The 12785-nt window shown below is 36.2% G+C and overlaps 1 protein-coding gene across 1 annotated transcript in view; it reads left to right on the top strand.

Moving 5' to 3' along the window:
• MMP20 (matrix metallopeptidase 20) overlaps positions 1 to 12049 on the top strand; it is a 56729-nt gene extending 44680 nt beyond the window's left edge. The window contains exons 9-10 of the mRNA XM_020996074.2: positions 8688 to 8791; positions 11463 to 12049. Coding sequence (XP_020851733.1) covers positions 8688 to 8791; positions 11463 to 11563 — 205 coding nt within the window. The 3' untranslated portion in view covers positions 11564 to 12049. The remainder of the gene's footprint in view (positions 1 to 8687; positions 8792 to 11462) is intronic.
• The last annotated feature ends 736 nt before the right edge of the window (positions 12050 to 12785 follow it).

The raw sequence follows: 12785 nt of genomic DNA, 5'->3' as shown, positions 1-12785 counted from the left end.
ATCATTTCTTTATACAGTTTTTGGTCATAGGATCATAAGATCATAGATTTGGGCTAGAAGGGACCTTGGAGAACTAGTCCAACACTTATTTCACAGGTGAGGTAATTCAAGGCATAGATGAGTTAAGTGACTTGCCAGGATCACATAACTAATACATGGTAGAGTAAGGATTCAAACTGAAGTCTTCCTAACCCAAGTCCTTCACACTATCCATTATACCACAAGGCATGAATAAAAATTAAAAGGGAGCATACAAAATGGATGCAAGTAATCTTTTATGTATCTACAAGTTTTTTTAATTTGCATTAAAAATTAATTTTTAATTAATTTAAGCTTTCATTTATTTTTATTTGTAATTTAATTTAATTTTAAATTAATTTTATTTAATTTATTTAATTTTTTAATTTAGTTTAAAATTTTTTTAATTTAATTTTTTATTTTAATTTAATGTAATGTAATTTAATTTTTTAAATTTTTAAATTTGATTTTTATTTTTTTAATTTTTTAAAGTTAATATTAAATTTTTTAATTCAAATTTTAATTTGATTTTAATTTTGTTTTAGTTTAATTTTCTTTTAAATGCATGTATTCTTTATTTAAATCTAACCACTCCTTCACCTTTGATGAACATCCTGATGCCTGAGACTCCTGTCTAGTCTGCTCTGGGAGTCAGAAGACTTGTTTCTGAGACCTTGCTCTGATACTAACTGCTAGTCAGTGGGCAGTCACTCAAACATTCTGCTTACTCATCTTTTAAATAGGACAAAAAAATCTTCCTTACAAAGAAGATAGATTGTAAACCTAAAAATACTAATAGCTGAAAACAGCTAATAGCTAAAAGCTATTAAAGCTTAAAATTGCACTGAGACTTTCAGGACACCCTGAATAAATGTAAATTCATGATATCATTGATTTAGAGCTATAAGGGGCCACAGAGACTATGTAGTCCAACCCCTTCATTTTTCTGATGAAGAAAACAATGCTCAAAGAGGATGGATAATCTGCCTACTACCCCAAATGTAGTATTGTTCTTTGCAATGTTACAAATGTAACATTAGTGAAATGTTAACCTAGTTCTTCTGACTCTAGAGCCATGGTTCTCTTTACATCACATCATCTTGCCTCCCTATATTATTCCTATATTTTGCTCCCTCTTTTCCAACTTCCTCCTCTATCTGACTTGGCCAAAAATGTTGCTGCTCTGAATATATTCTAATAGCCTTCTTACAATACTTTTCTTATGTTGGTCCCATTTCTTCCATATCTCTCCCCCTCGTTGACCATGCCCTGCTATGTTACACATTTTACATTATTCAAACAAATAGTTTCCTGAGAAGAGAGAAATGTCATACTGCTCAGTAGTCATGGGGCCTGGAACAACTCACACATTCAATTCAATTATTGAAAGACTGAGGTGACAATTATTAGAGCTGAGATCATGAACTCATAAAATCATTGGTGATGTTTTCAGAGCCATCTAATCCATATGTTCCTAAAAAAGGAATCCTTTTTATAATATCATGGAGTAGTAGTGCTCCAGTCTCTATCTGAAGAAGAAGAACCTACCATGTTCACAAACAGCCTATCCTACTTTGGAAAGGAATTGTGAACTGCAAAGGACTTAGGATTTGAACCTTAAGTTTCATCTTCTCCAATTCGCCCATCATTTATTTAGCTACTAATCTGCTGTTTTGAAGTTACCAAAATCCTTTTGTTCATGCTTTGAAAAACAGGTTTTAAAAATGCCATGAATGGGGGCAGCTAGGTGGTGTAGGGGCAGCTAGGTGGTGCAGTGGATAGAGCACTGGCCCTGAAGTCAGGAGAACCTGAGTTCAAATCTTGCCTCAGACCAAACACTTGACACTTACTAGCTGTGTGACCCTGGGCAAGTCACTTACCCCCAATTGCCTAAAAAAAAATGCCATGAACTAACAACAAAAGCATAGGATCATAGACTCTAAAGTTAGAAGGATCTCAGAGGCCATTTCATACAGTTCCCTCATTTTTACAGTCAGGAAAAATGAGGCCCAGGATGGCTAAATGATTTGCCCAAAGTCACACAGGTAGTAGTCAATGAAGGCTAGATTTGACTCTCCAGAGCCACCATTTGTCCTACATTGAACATCCAAGAATTATGATGGTAAGGAACTAGAGGACTATAGCTTTAAAAAAAAAAAGTAGCTGGACTTATGATTAAAAATTTTTAAATACCTGAAGAAATGCCTTAAGAAATTTATGGAATGCAAGCTGAAGGTGCTGAGAAGAATCCAAATCCTTTTCTTGACCAGAAATATCTCCTTGGCTGATTGTAAAGGTCTCAAACCCTTCATTGATTTACTCTTTGAGATCTTGATACCTTCCAATAGAATGCGAATGCCTCAGGGTAAAATACCACATTAAGCTACAAAACAGACCAGCCACCCTTCACAGTAGGCAAGGCAATTCCAGAATTCATGATGGAGAGAGTAGGAAGGCAGGATTGAGGAAGGGACACTAACAGGGGACCTTGGAGGATTCTCAATGCAGACTATACCTACTTTCCACTTTTGCCTAAAGTCTTATACCCCGGGAACCAAGAACTGAAAAAAAATGAATCAAAATTGTATTTTTAAGACCTCAAATCACAGGATGAAATCTCTATATCCGGTTCTGACCAATGAATTACAATTTCTCAGTCAGTGAGATTTTGCTTCTTCAAAATTTCATCTGAAACTCATTCCTATAAAATAGGAATGAATATATCTGAATGACCATATGTTAGGTCCAGAAAATTGCCGCTGCTTTCAAAGCAATAATTCCTTTCTTTATCAGAATTGGACAATTCACTTCTTGGCATCAAGCTGCTATTTTCTGAGGTCAAGCCTTTTTCTTCTCTTTTCTGAATATTTCCTTCCCTTCACTTGCAAAACCTTGTATCATATGCACATAAACTGTGATCATACATCTATTTGTTCATCTGGTTTCTATGCATTTTGAATTGCTGATGAAGCTTTCTTTGTCACTTCAGTTCCTTTTGTTCCATCCCATTGTGGGTTTTTGAGGTGCCCATCCAACTTCAATACATGTAGTCTCTGTTCCTCAAGTCCTAGTGTACGAATGAGCTATTTGGAAATGGAAGGACATTTTCCTTTTTTATAATCATGTAATGCTTTATTAAGAGCCTGTTACTGAACATCAATATGACCAACTAAACTTGCTTAGTAACAATTTAAATTTAAATTAATGTATTTCAATGCACAAAATACCCTAAGAGTTTTTCTGTCCCTCTCTAATTCCCCATTCAAGTCATTGTTTTCTCATTCCTTCTCATTGACCTTGTCTTTCATATAGTGACTAGTCCCATGTCTTCTATGCTGGATCCACTTTGAATAATTTCACAAAGATATTTTAGATTAACTTTGAAGCCACTTGAGAAACTGAGTTTCAGCAACTTCCTAGATGCAAAGAGGAAAACTGAACTGACTAAATAATTATGAAATGAATAATTAGGAAAATGTATGTTTGAATTTCATCAAATGAAGTACAAGAAAATAGTAGGGTTTTTTCCTCCCCATTGGCCATAAAACAGTGTCAATGTGATAGGGTTTTGGATTGACATATATTCATGGAAGAGGAAGGAATGCCAGCTAGGTAGCCAGAGAACAATGAATGATTGCTTCCTGAGCTTATGTTTTGTGGAAAATTCATCTTCAACCTAAGCCAGAGAGGATCTTGTGAATATTCAACTCCACTGTAGTGGTAGACAAATTATTTCAGACAAAGTAAAATAATTAAATGTTTTTACTTATGTAATGAACTGTACACTTTTTTGGCATCTTTAAAAAATTGTTAATATGGACTATGACTTCCTCTTCTTACATTAACTTCTTTCATGTATTGTTTAATTGAGTTTTCAAATTTTTGCCATATAATCTTAAATTCTTCATCATGAAACTATACATAACACATTGGACATTAAGCATACATTTGACAAAGATTTCATTTTCCCACATCTAACTTTTTATTATGGCCCATAGAATTTCAGTGAGATTTAAGCCAAGTTAATTCCCAGGCCACTAAAGTAGATTTATCTCCATCTCTTAGATACATTCTTAACCTTTTATGACATGTAGCATAGTGCAAGGATGTGTTGTAATATTCCATTATTTCATTTCCATTTGAAAATTTCCAGAATTCAGCAACAATTCTGCCTCTCAGTATATCAACCTATTTATCAGAGTTCATCATTTCCCCAGTGGGGACACGACTTCCAGGTCCACTGGAAGTAAAAAAATCCCCAAGTAACTTTTGAGGGTAGGTGATTTGCAGTTAAATGAAGATTCCCAGTTTTTACAGGCTAATCTGAATCTCTTCTGATGAATTTTGGGGCATAGTCTTAGATGAAAGTGAGTTTATCAGTAAAAATTCTCTGTTTCCAGTCTTGTGTATTTCCATCTTTATCTTTCTTGCCCATGGCAAGTGCTTTTTGTTTCTTTGATTGAAGCTTGAAACACTTGCCTTCATTACACCAACCACTGCTATGATGCCTGTAGTAGTCACTGAAGTATGCTCCTTAAGAGCTTCAAGTACATTTCCTTGGAATAATATCCATTCTTTGAAATAACAGAATTAAAAACATGACAAAAGACAGCAATGAAACACCAATGCATAGCACAAAATCTAGCTCTTGACCAACAGAACCAAAATATAGGAAACCAGCTCATTCTGCTTTCTTCTTGAAGGTCAAGATCAAATGCATGTGCAAGTACACATGCATGACCATTGCTGTTGAAAAAAATTGTCCCAAGTAATTCACACATGACCATATTATCTAGGGCTGGTCATATAGGGCTGTAATGTCATTACACAAGGGTCTAAAAGAAAAGTTACATTTATTCTGGTAATATTGTGCATAGCTTTTGCTTCATGCTCTCTATAACTGAAAAATTATTATCCTGCCCTTCCTGAGAGATGTTCTAGCCACTCTGATCTAGCCAATACGTGCTAAGAAGACCAGCAGATGGTCCTAAAGATATGGACCTGGAAGCTAGTACACATAATGGAGTAATGTCCAACAGAGACTGTGTACGCAATAGTCACCAGCCATCATGAGACCTTTTTCTCCTAGAAATAAATTGATATGTGGTAGTTAGGTTCCCAGGAGAAACTATAAAATCCCATTTCACTTATAATGTACCTGAATTATAGTACTAAATGCATAAACTTAAGTTCTTCCTCTTAGGATCGTTGCTGTATCCCGAATGAATTCTGCAGATGAAATCAGGGAATAGGTGAAGTTTTTGTCTCTGGCATCCTTCCCCTTTCTTTCTGTACTTGTTTGTCATCTACTAGTGCTCTCTACAATTTGATTCAACAATCATTCATGAAACAGATATTATTAGCAAGGCAATCTTCTAGGCTAGAGAAAGAAAATTGAAAAAAAACCTCTATATCTTACCTGCCTTCAAGGAGCTTACCATCTAATTTAATTAAATTAGCCCTCTATACTTAAGTGGCCCCAGAAAACAAGCCCAGATCATGCTTCATATCCCATCCATCTGTCTATCCCAGTCATTTTACCATCTTCCTTGCAACTTCTCCACAACTGATATAGAATCTCCAGACCATCAGAAAAAGGTCTCTTGAGGGAGTTAATCTACTTAGCTTTGAAATTCCTGACCTGGATCAAGCTGTGTGGACTGATCAGTAAGTGAATGAAAACTTAACTAGTACAGTATATTTTACTGGTCCCAAATCACTATATCAGACTATATTTCACATCCTATTCCACAATTCATATCATTGATCTGACTATCTGCCCTGTGGCTGTACCTATCCTCCCCCAACCTACCCCACGCATGCACAGCCATCTCCAGTAGTCCTGAGCTATATCTTGCCACTGGACCCAGGTGGTTCCAGAGGAGAGAGTGAGGCTGGTAACCTTGCACAGCCCTCCCTCACATAAAACCAAATCATTTACAAGTTGCGGCATCATCTTCCCGAAGTCATGGTCCTCTTGGAGAAAGGGCAAACAACAACAACAAAAGCTACCCCCACACACACACCTTTCTACTTTTCTGTGGGCTCTGCAATCAAATCAATAGTACCATATTACTATTGTTTCTCAAAAAGGCATCCCAATTGATACCCCTATGGATCAACTCGCTATCTCTGTTACTCCTCATAGTCAATACAAAACAAAGGTACTTGATGAAATAACATAGCAAGAAGAAACAAAACATTCTCTCCATGATCCTGGGCCACATTATACCACAAAATATAAACTTCTTCATCAACAATGGGCTTAGGTTACACAAAGGGATCATGCAAGTCAGGTCTCCAGTGCTACCAGACTACTGATGTGTACTGGCTGTGTCATCAAGCTTCTCTCACTGGGACCCCTCCCTGTTGGGTGTGATATCTATGCTGGGTGAGTTACTCTACTCGTCCCTAAGAGTCTCAAATTGTCTACTGGTAACTACTAGGCATTTTGTCTCTATTGGGTGTTGCTGCCCTGACCTCAGATTAGCTAATGGGAGAGCTGCTCTCTTGGTTTCAGATGGTCCCTTAGTTGCTGTTCGTTACTGAGTACCTAGTCCCTGTTGGTCATGACTCACTACTACCAGTTTCTGGGTTCATCTCTTTGGGGCCACCCACTAGCATTTAGTGACTCCAAAGAGATGATCCTCTTCCCCTAAGGACAGACTGACAGTTCTTCAATCGTATCCACCACACCAAGCTAACAAAATGTAGAATGCCCCCAGGATAAGATTGTGTTTTCTTTTGGACCCCTATGTCTAGGTATTGGCAGCCTTCTGTCACAGATAGCTATCTGACAAGTTTAGATAATCCCAAAATCTCTTCTGGATTAGGATGAAAGTAAATTTTCAACAAAAGTTAAACTCAAGAGGCAAAGTCATTTTTCTCTGGTCACCTAATCCCCTAATCCTACCTCCACCAATCTTATCTGTCAGCAACGAAGCTTCATTGCTTTGGTGTTATATTTTAGCCAATGAAAAAACCTCACTGTCTCCCTACACTGAATTTGGTGAAGATATATATTTTTTCATTTATGCTTTTCACTATTTAGCTCATTTTTTCTCAGAACATCAAGTTGTTGGAAATTAATTTCCTCATGTAGTTTCAAATATACCTCTCCCCCATACATCTTATCACAAAACCCAACCCATCATGAAAACCCTGGATATTCTGGGGGAGATTTTCATGAACTTCAGTCCAATGAAGTAATGTAATAGCTTCAGGCAGTAGCAAGGAAAGCAACCCTTTGGGGATAGATGAATAATAGGGGCAATGTTTGCTAACATGTCTCCCATTTCTGCCATGAAAATGCACAGAACTTGCCTATTTCTAAAGTTAGCTAAGTTCCTGCCCAGTGGTTTTTAGGGTAATCAGAAAACCATGGTTAAAAAGAAAAGAAAAATAAATCAAGGTTATTAGAACTACAATGGCCAGCTTATAGCTAGAAAACTATGAGCAGTCCATATTCTTCCACCCAATGATTCTATTCCTGGGCAAATGCTCTCAAAAAAGTAAAAAATAAAAACAAAATCTAATAGATGCCAAAAATATTCATAGCAACATTTTTTGTATTAGTAAAGAACTAGAAACAAAGTAGTTGCCTGTTAATTAGGGAATGGCTTAAAAACCTAGAATAGATGAATGCTATAAAATATTATTGTGCAGTTAAAGTTGCGGATATGAAGAATTTAGAGAAATATAGGAAGATTTATCAGAACTAATATAGAGCAAAATAAGCAATACCGTAGGAACAATGTGAACAATGACTACAACAAAGCAAAAGAAAAGACCACTAAAAGAAAGCTGAACTCTGAATAACTGAAAAGCCAATGAGATCCCAAGGAATGGATAATAAAATAGATTTATTCTGTCTTTAAAAAAAGTATAGAATATGGTATATATATTGTCAGATATGATCACAGATACAGTCAGATGATTTTGCTTAGTTGGTTTTCTTTGTCACAAGGGAGAGTTCAGTCTGAACTGGGAACTATGATATAAAGATAAAAATTAATTAATTAAATCCTTAACAAAGTAATGAAAATTACACGGAGTATCATAAGAATCTTCGTGTCCTGTTGTCCAATCCAAGTAATACCACAAACTATAAAAGCCTGCTAGCCTCTTGAAGATTCCCAGCAAAATTCTACAACACATTATTAAGGACGTAGTTGGTAAGCATTTGGAAAAGAAATTGATTACCACAAACTATCTATCATGAGTTCATTAAGAATAAGCCCTGGTGGATTATCTTCATCTCCCATTCTTTGTTACTGTTACAAGACTTGCAGGAAACAATGGTATTTAAAAAAAAAAGATAATGAATTTGGAATGAGAATACCTGTGGTTAATTCTTCACTGATGGCTTTGGAAAGATTATTTAACCTCTAGGAATTTGAGTTTTATTATTTGTAAAATAAGTAAAGTAATGTACACTCTATTCATTCTCAGTGCATTGTGGGAATCAAAGGAAGTATTGTTTCAAAGACCTTTGCAAATTTTAGCCTTATATTTAAATGACAGATGTGAAAACAAGGGATGTCTTTAATTAAATACATAGAAGTCTTGTATCAGGAGCTATTTATAAATGACCAAAGTGGTCTTGCTTTGGGATTGATTTTATTGGCTCCATAAATATGTTTTATTTGTGAAATATTTCATTCTTCTAGCTATGATGAAGTAAAAAGGAAAATGGAAAAAGATTACCCAAAGAACATTGAAGAAGAATTTCCAGGAATAATTGGCAAAATAGATGCTGCTGTTGAAGTGAATGGTGAGTACCTTATCAAACCTGAGCTAGATACCATTTCAGAAAAAGATATTTTTAGAGTAGAATTTCAGACATTCATTCAATGAAAATGGATTGAAAAATTACATATGTATTTCAACGTAATTGGGTTCCTTTGCAATCATATGTATTTTATTTTACACATTTAAAAACACTACTTGGAAAAAGAGTCCATAGGTTTCACCAGACTGCCAAAATAGTTAATAACAAAAAAGGTTAAGGCTCTAGGCTCTGCTTAGCACAATACAAGACTGGTTCTTAGACAGCTGGCCAGACCCCTAGGTTGCTAGACTCTTCAACACTGAATCAGGGGATCGTTTGGCACTCCTGCTCTGTCTTTACTTCTGGAAAACCTCAAGAAGGCCATATTCATTCAATAAGTCAACCAATATTTAATTTGATGGGAACAATAGTACCAAAGTATAAGAAAATATGGCAGAGTTGACAGCTGAGTAATGGACGTAGGGAATCAGGAGCCTTGCATTTGAACCCTGCCTCAGACTTTAAATAGCTATGTGTCCCTGACTAATTTACTTAATTTCTCCAAGTCTCAGTTTCCTCATATGTAACATTAACATAATATTACTTGAACTACTTACCTCAAGGAGTCATTTTCAGAAAACTGCTCTACAAACCTCCCATTATATAAATTCGAGTTATTATTATTTTTCACAGGCCCTATCCTTAATTAGAAATATTCATCAGAACTGCATTGATTTCCCCTCTTTAAAAAAATTATTATAAAGGATCATTTATTTGGTAGGAAGGAGAGAGATTACTCAAAAATGAAGATATGTTTAAATTAAATGCCTATCAGAGAAAAAACTAGCATAAATGTAACAATTAAAGAAAAATACAGCACAAAACAGCATATAGTCAGTCAACTAGCATTTATGAACCACCTACTATGTGTCAGGTACTGTGCTAAGCATTAGGGATATAAAGAAAGGCAAAAGACACTCTCTGCTCCCAAAGAACACACAGTCTAATAGGGAAGAAAACATGTAAACAACTACATACAAAGAGGAACACACAGTCTACTGGGCAAGAAAGCATGTAAACAGCTACATACAAAGAATATGCACACAGAATAAACAGGGGATAATCAACAAAGGGAGGGCACTAATATTAAGGGGGATGGAAAAGGGAAGACTTCAGCTGAGACATGAAGGAAGACTGGGAAGCCAGGAAGCATTGATGAAAAACTGTGACTCCAATATGGTACAGCAGCAAAGAGCCATTGGATTTGGATCTGTAAACCTGGTTTCAAATCCTAGGCTTGTTATTTATTATACAAGTCACTTTAGGCAGGTCATTTCCTTTCCCTGGGCAAGTCACTCCCCTCAGTTCCTTCCTTTCCCAAATGGCAGGGTTAATAACCTCCCATTTGGAGAAATCAATGTATGTTGGAACAGCAGAAGACTTCATTTAGAGGGTAAGATTTGAACTGGGCCCTGAAGAATAGTTAGGATATGATTAGGGAATGTATAAGTGGAATAGATTTTATTGGAGTCATATACAGGGGCAATCATATGAGCAAAGGCACAGAGTAGAATGCAGTATAAGCTATCATATAATATAATATACATAATATAATATCTACATATACATATATACATACACATACATACATATACACACATATATATGTATTTGTTATCTTCATATATAAATCTACATGTATATATTAGATCAAAAGGATCAATCAAAAGGGAAAAGACTTGTTCTAAAGTTCTAACAAGTCTAAAAATTTGTTCTGTTTGGCCCCAGAAGGCTGAATCAAGATTCTTGCATGGAAGTTGCAAAGAGGTGAACTGAGGCTTGATGTTGGGAAATTTTCCTAACAATTAATGCTGCCTAAAAATGGAATAACCTGCCTGGAGAGGTAGTGGGTTTCTCCTAGTCAGAGGTCTTCAAGCAGAGGCTGGTTGACCACTCATCAGGCATTTTATAGCAGTACTTCCTTTCATCTACAGGTTGGAGTTTTTTGGCCACTGGATTCTTTCCAACTCTTAAATTTCATGATTCTGTAATTCTAGGACTGTTTGATTTTTTTTTTTACTTATATCCCCAGTACTCAGCATAACATCTGGCATGTAGTTCGATTCAGCCATTTTTCAGTGTATCTGATTCTAAATGACCCCATTTGGGGTTTTCTTAGCAAAGATATTGGAATGGCTTGCCATTTCCTTTTCCGGCTCACTTTGTACATGAGCAACTGAACAGGGTTAAGTGACTTGTCCAGACAGATAGTAAGGGTCTGAGTCCAGATCTGAACTCAGGAAGATGATTCTTCCTGATTCCAAGCCCAGTGCTCTATACTATGCCACCTAGCTACTGGTATGTAGTAGGCATTTAATAAATGCTTATAGAATTGAAGTGAATAAAGGCTGTAATATTACTTCTACTATGGCATGGGAAGGGGACATTGGATAGAGCAGCCATACTGCATCAGAAGGGTCACCTGGGAGAGTAAAAGGATGAGCCCAGATAAGCATTAAAAGCCAGCCAAAAAAGTTTACTCAGCGTGCCCCCTGATAAATTTTCAATTGCCCAATAAAGCAGCACCACTTTTAGAAACATTACTAATTCTCTTATTTGCATATTCTTAAACCATTTTTTTGTTGTTACCAAACTTTCAATTTGTCTCTTTCAGGTTACATTTACTTCTTTTCGGGACCAAAAGCTTATAAATATGATGTAGAGAAGGAGGACGTGGTTAATGTGACAAAAGCTAGTTCCTGGATTGGCTGCTAAAAAAAAACACATTAAGTATGAAGATCACTGGAAAGAGCTGACAACTGGATCATGAAAATAGAAGCATAATGTAGGATAGAATTCTTCCTGGAGGGGCTGACTTTTTAGAGGCCGCTGACTTACACACTGGTAGCAGGAAACTATTCAGTGAAAAGAAAAACTGAGATTGTCAATTCCAACACCGTCACTGATTCAACAAGTTCAATCCATGTCAGATTCAGTTAACTTACCGTATTGTTTTAATGATCAGAACGAACTCCCAAACTCAATGCCTCAATTTTCCCTTCCCCTTGGGCTTTAGTAAGAATTTTTGGTTTGTTATTTCTTATCAGGAGGAAGGCCTCTTAAAGGTATCCTGATACATATGACAAACATTTTGTTGACTAGAAAAAGTATTGGATGCATTGTCAACAATATTTTTGTAGGCAATCGACACTTGCTGTGCTGCAATTTGCTGTGCGTTTTTTAAATTTCCTGTTACTATTAAAAATGCCATACAACCAAACTCTGATGTGGTTGGTTTGTTTGTTTGCTTTTCCAATTTAGCGCTTAATGCTCTTTGAAATAGATAAGGGCAGGCAAAGTTGTGAATTCCCATACCGGACCAAGAAGGACACTTCGTAACCGGAAATCTTTTCAACTGAAGCCAATGAAAATGTTTTATTAGGACATTTCCTCATGATTCCTTTCTGTTTGGTATTGACTGGCTTCTATCAAACTGTTTTTTTAGTGTGTGAACTATCAGTTGAAGGAACTAGAGATGTTTAGACTAGAGAACAGATGACTCAGAGGAGACACCTTGAGTATTTGAAGGACTGTCAAATGCAAGACATTGGATTTGTTTTGCTTGGACTCTGAAAGAACTAGGAGTAACAGGGATAAAAGTAGCAAAGGAGGAAATTTAGGCTTGATATCAAACACAACTGCCTAAGAAAACTGCTCAAAAGTGAAATAAGCTATCTGGTGATGGGAGTAGAAGGGAGTAAGTATCAATGGAGATCTTCAAACAAAGGCTCGCTAAACACTTTCTGTTATGTCAGGCAGGAGATTCTTCTAATAGTTTGTCCTGGATGGCCCATGAAGACCAGGCCAACTTTGAAATTCTGTGATGACAATAGATAGAACCATAGAAATAGAAGCCTGGCAAAGACTCTAGGAGAAAGCAGGGCAATGGAGATCTGGTCTGAAGTTAGAAAGTCATTGTTCAAATCTTGCCTCAGAT

This window comes from Phascolarctos cinereus, unplaced genomic scaffold, assembly GCF_003287225.1.
Source record: "Phascolarctos cinereus isolate Bilbo 61053 unplaced genomic scaffold, phaCin_HiC Scaffold_726;HRSCAF=1367, whole genome shotgun sequence".
NCBI classification, from domain to species: Eukaryota; Metazoa; Chordata; class Mammalia; order Diprotodontia; family Phascolarctidae; genus Phascolarctos; species Phascolarctos cinereus.
The sequence above is the reverse complement of the archived record's forward strand: the minus strand, read 5'-3'. Positions and strand labels throughout refer to the sequence as shown.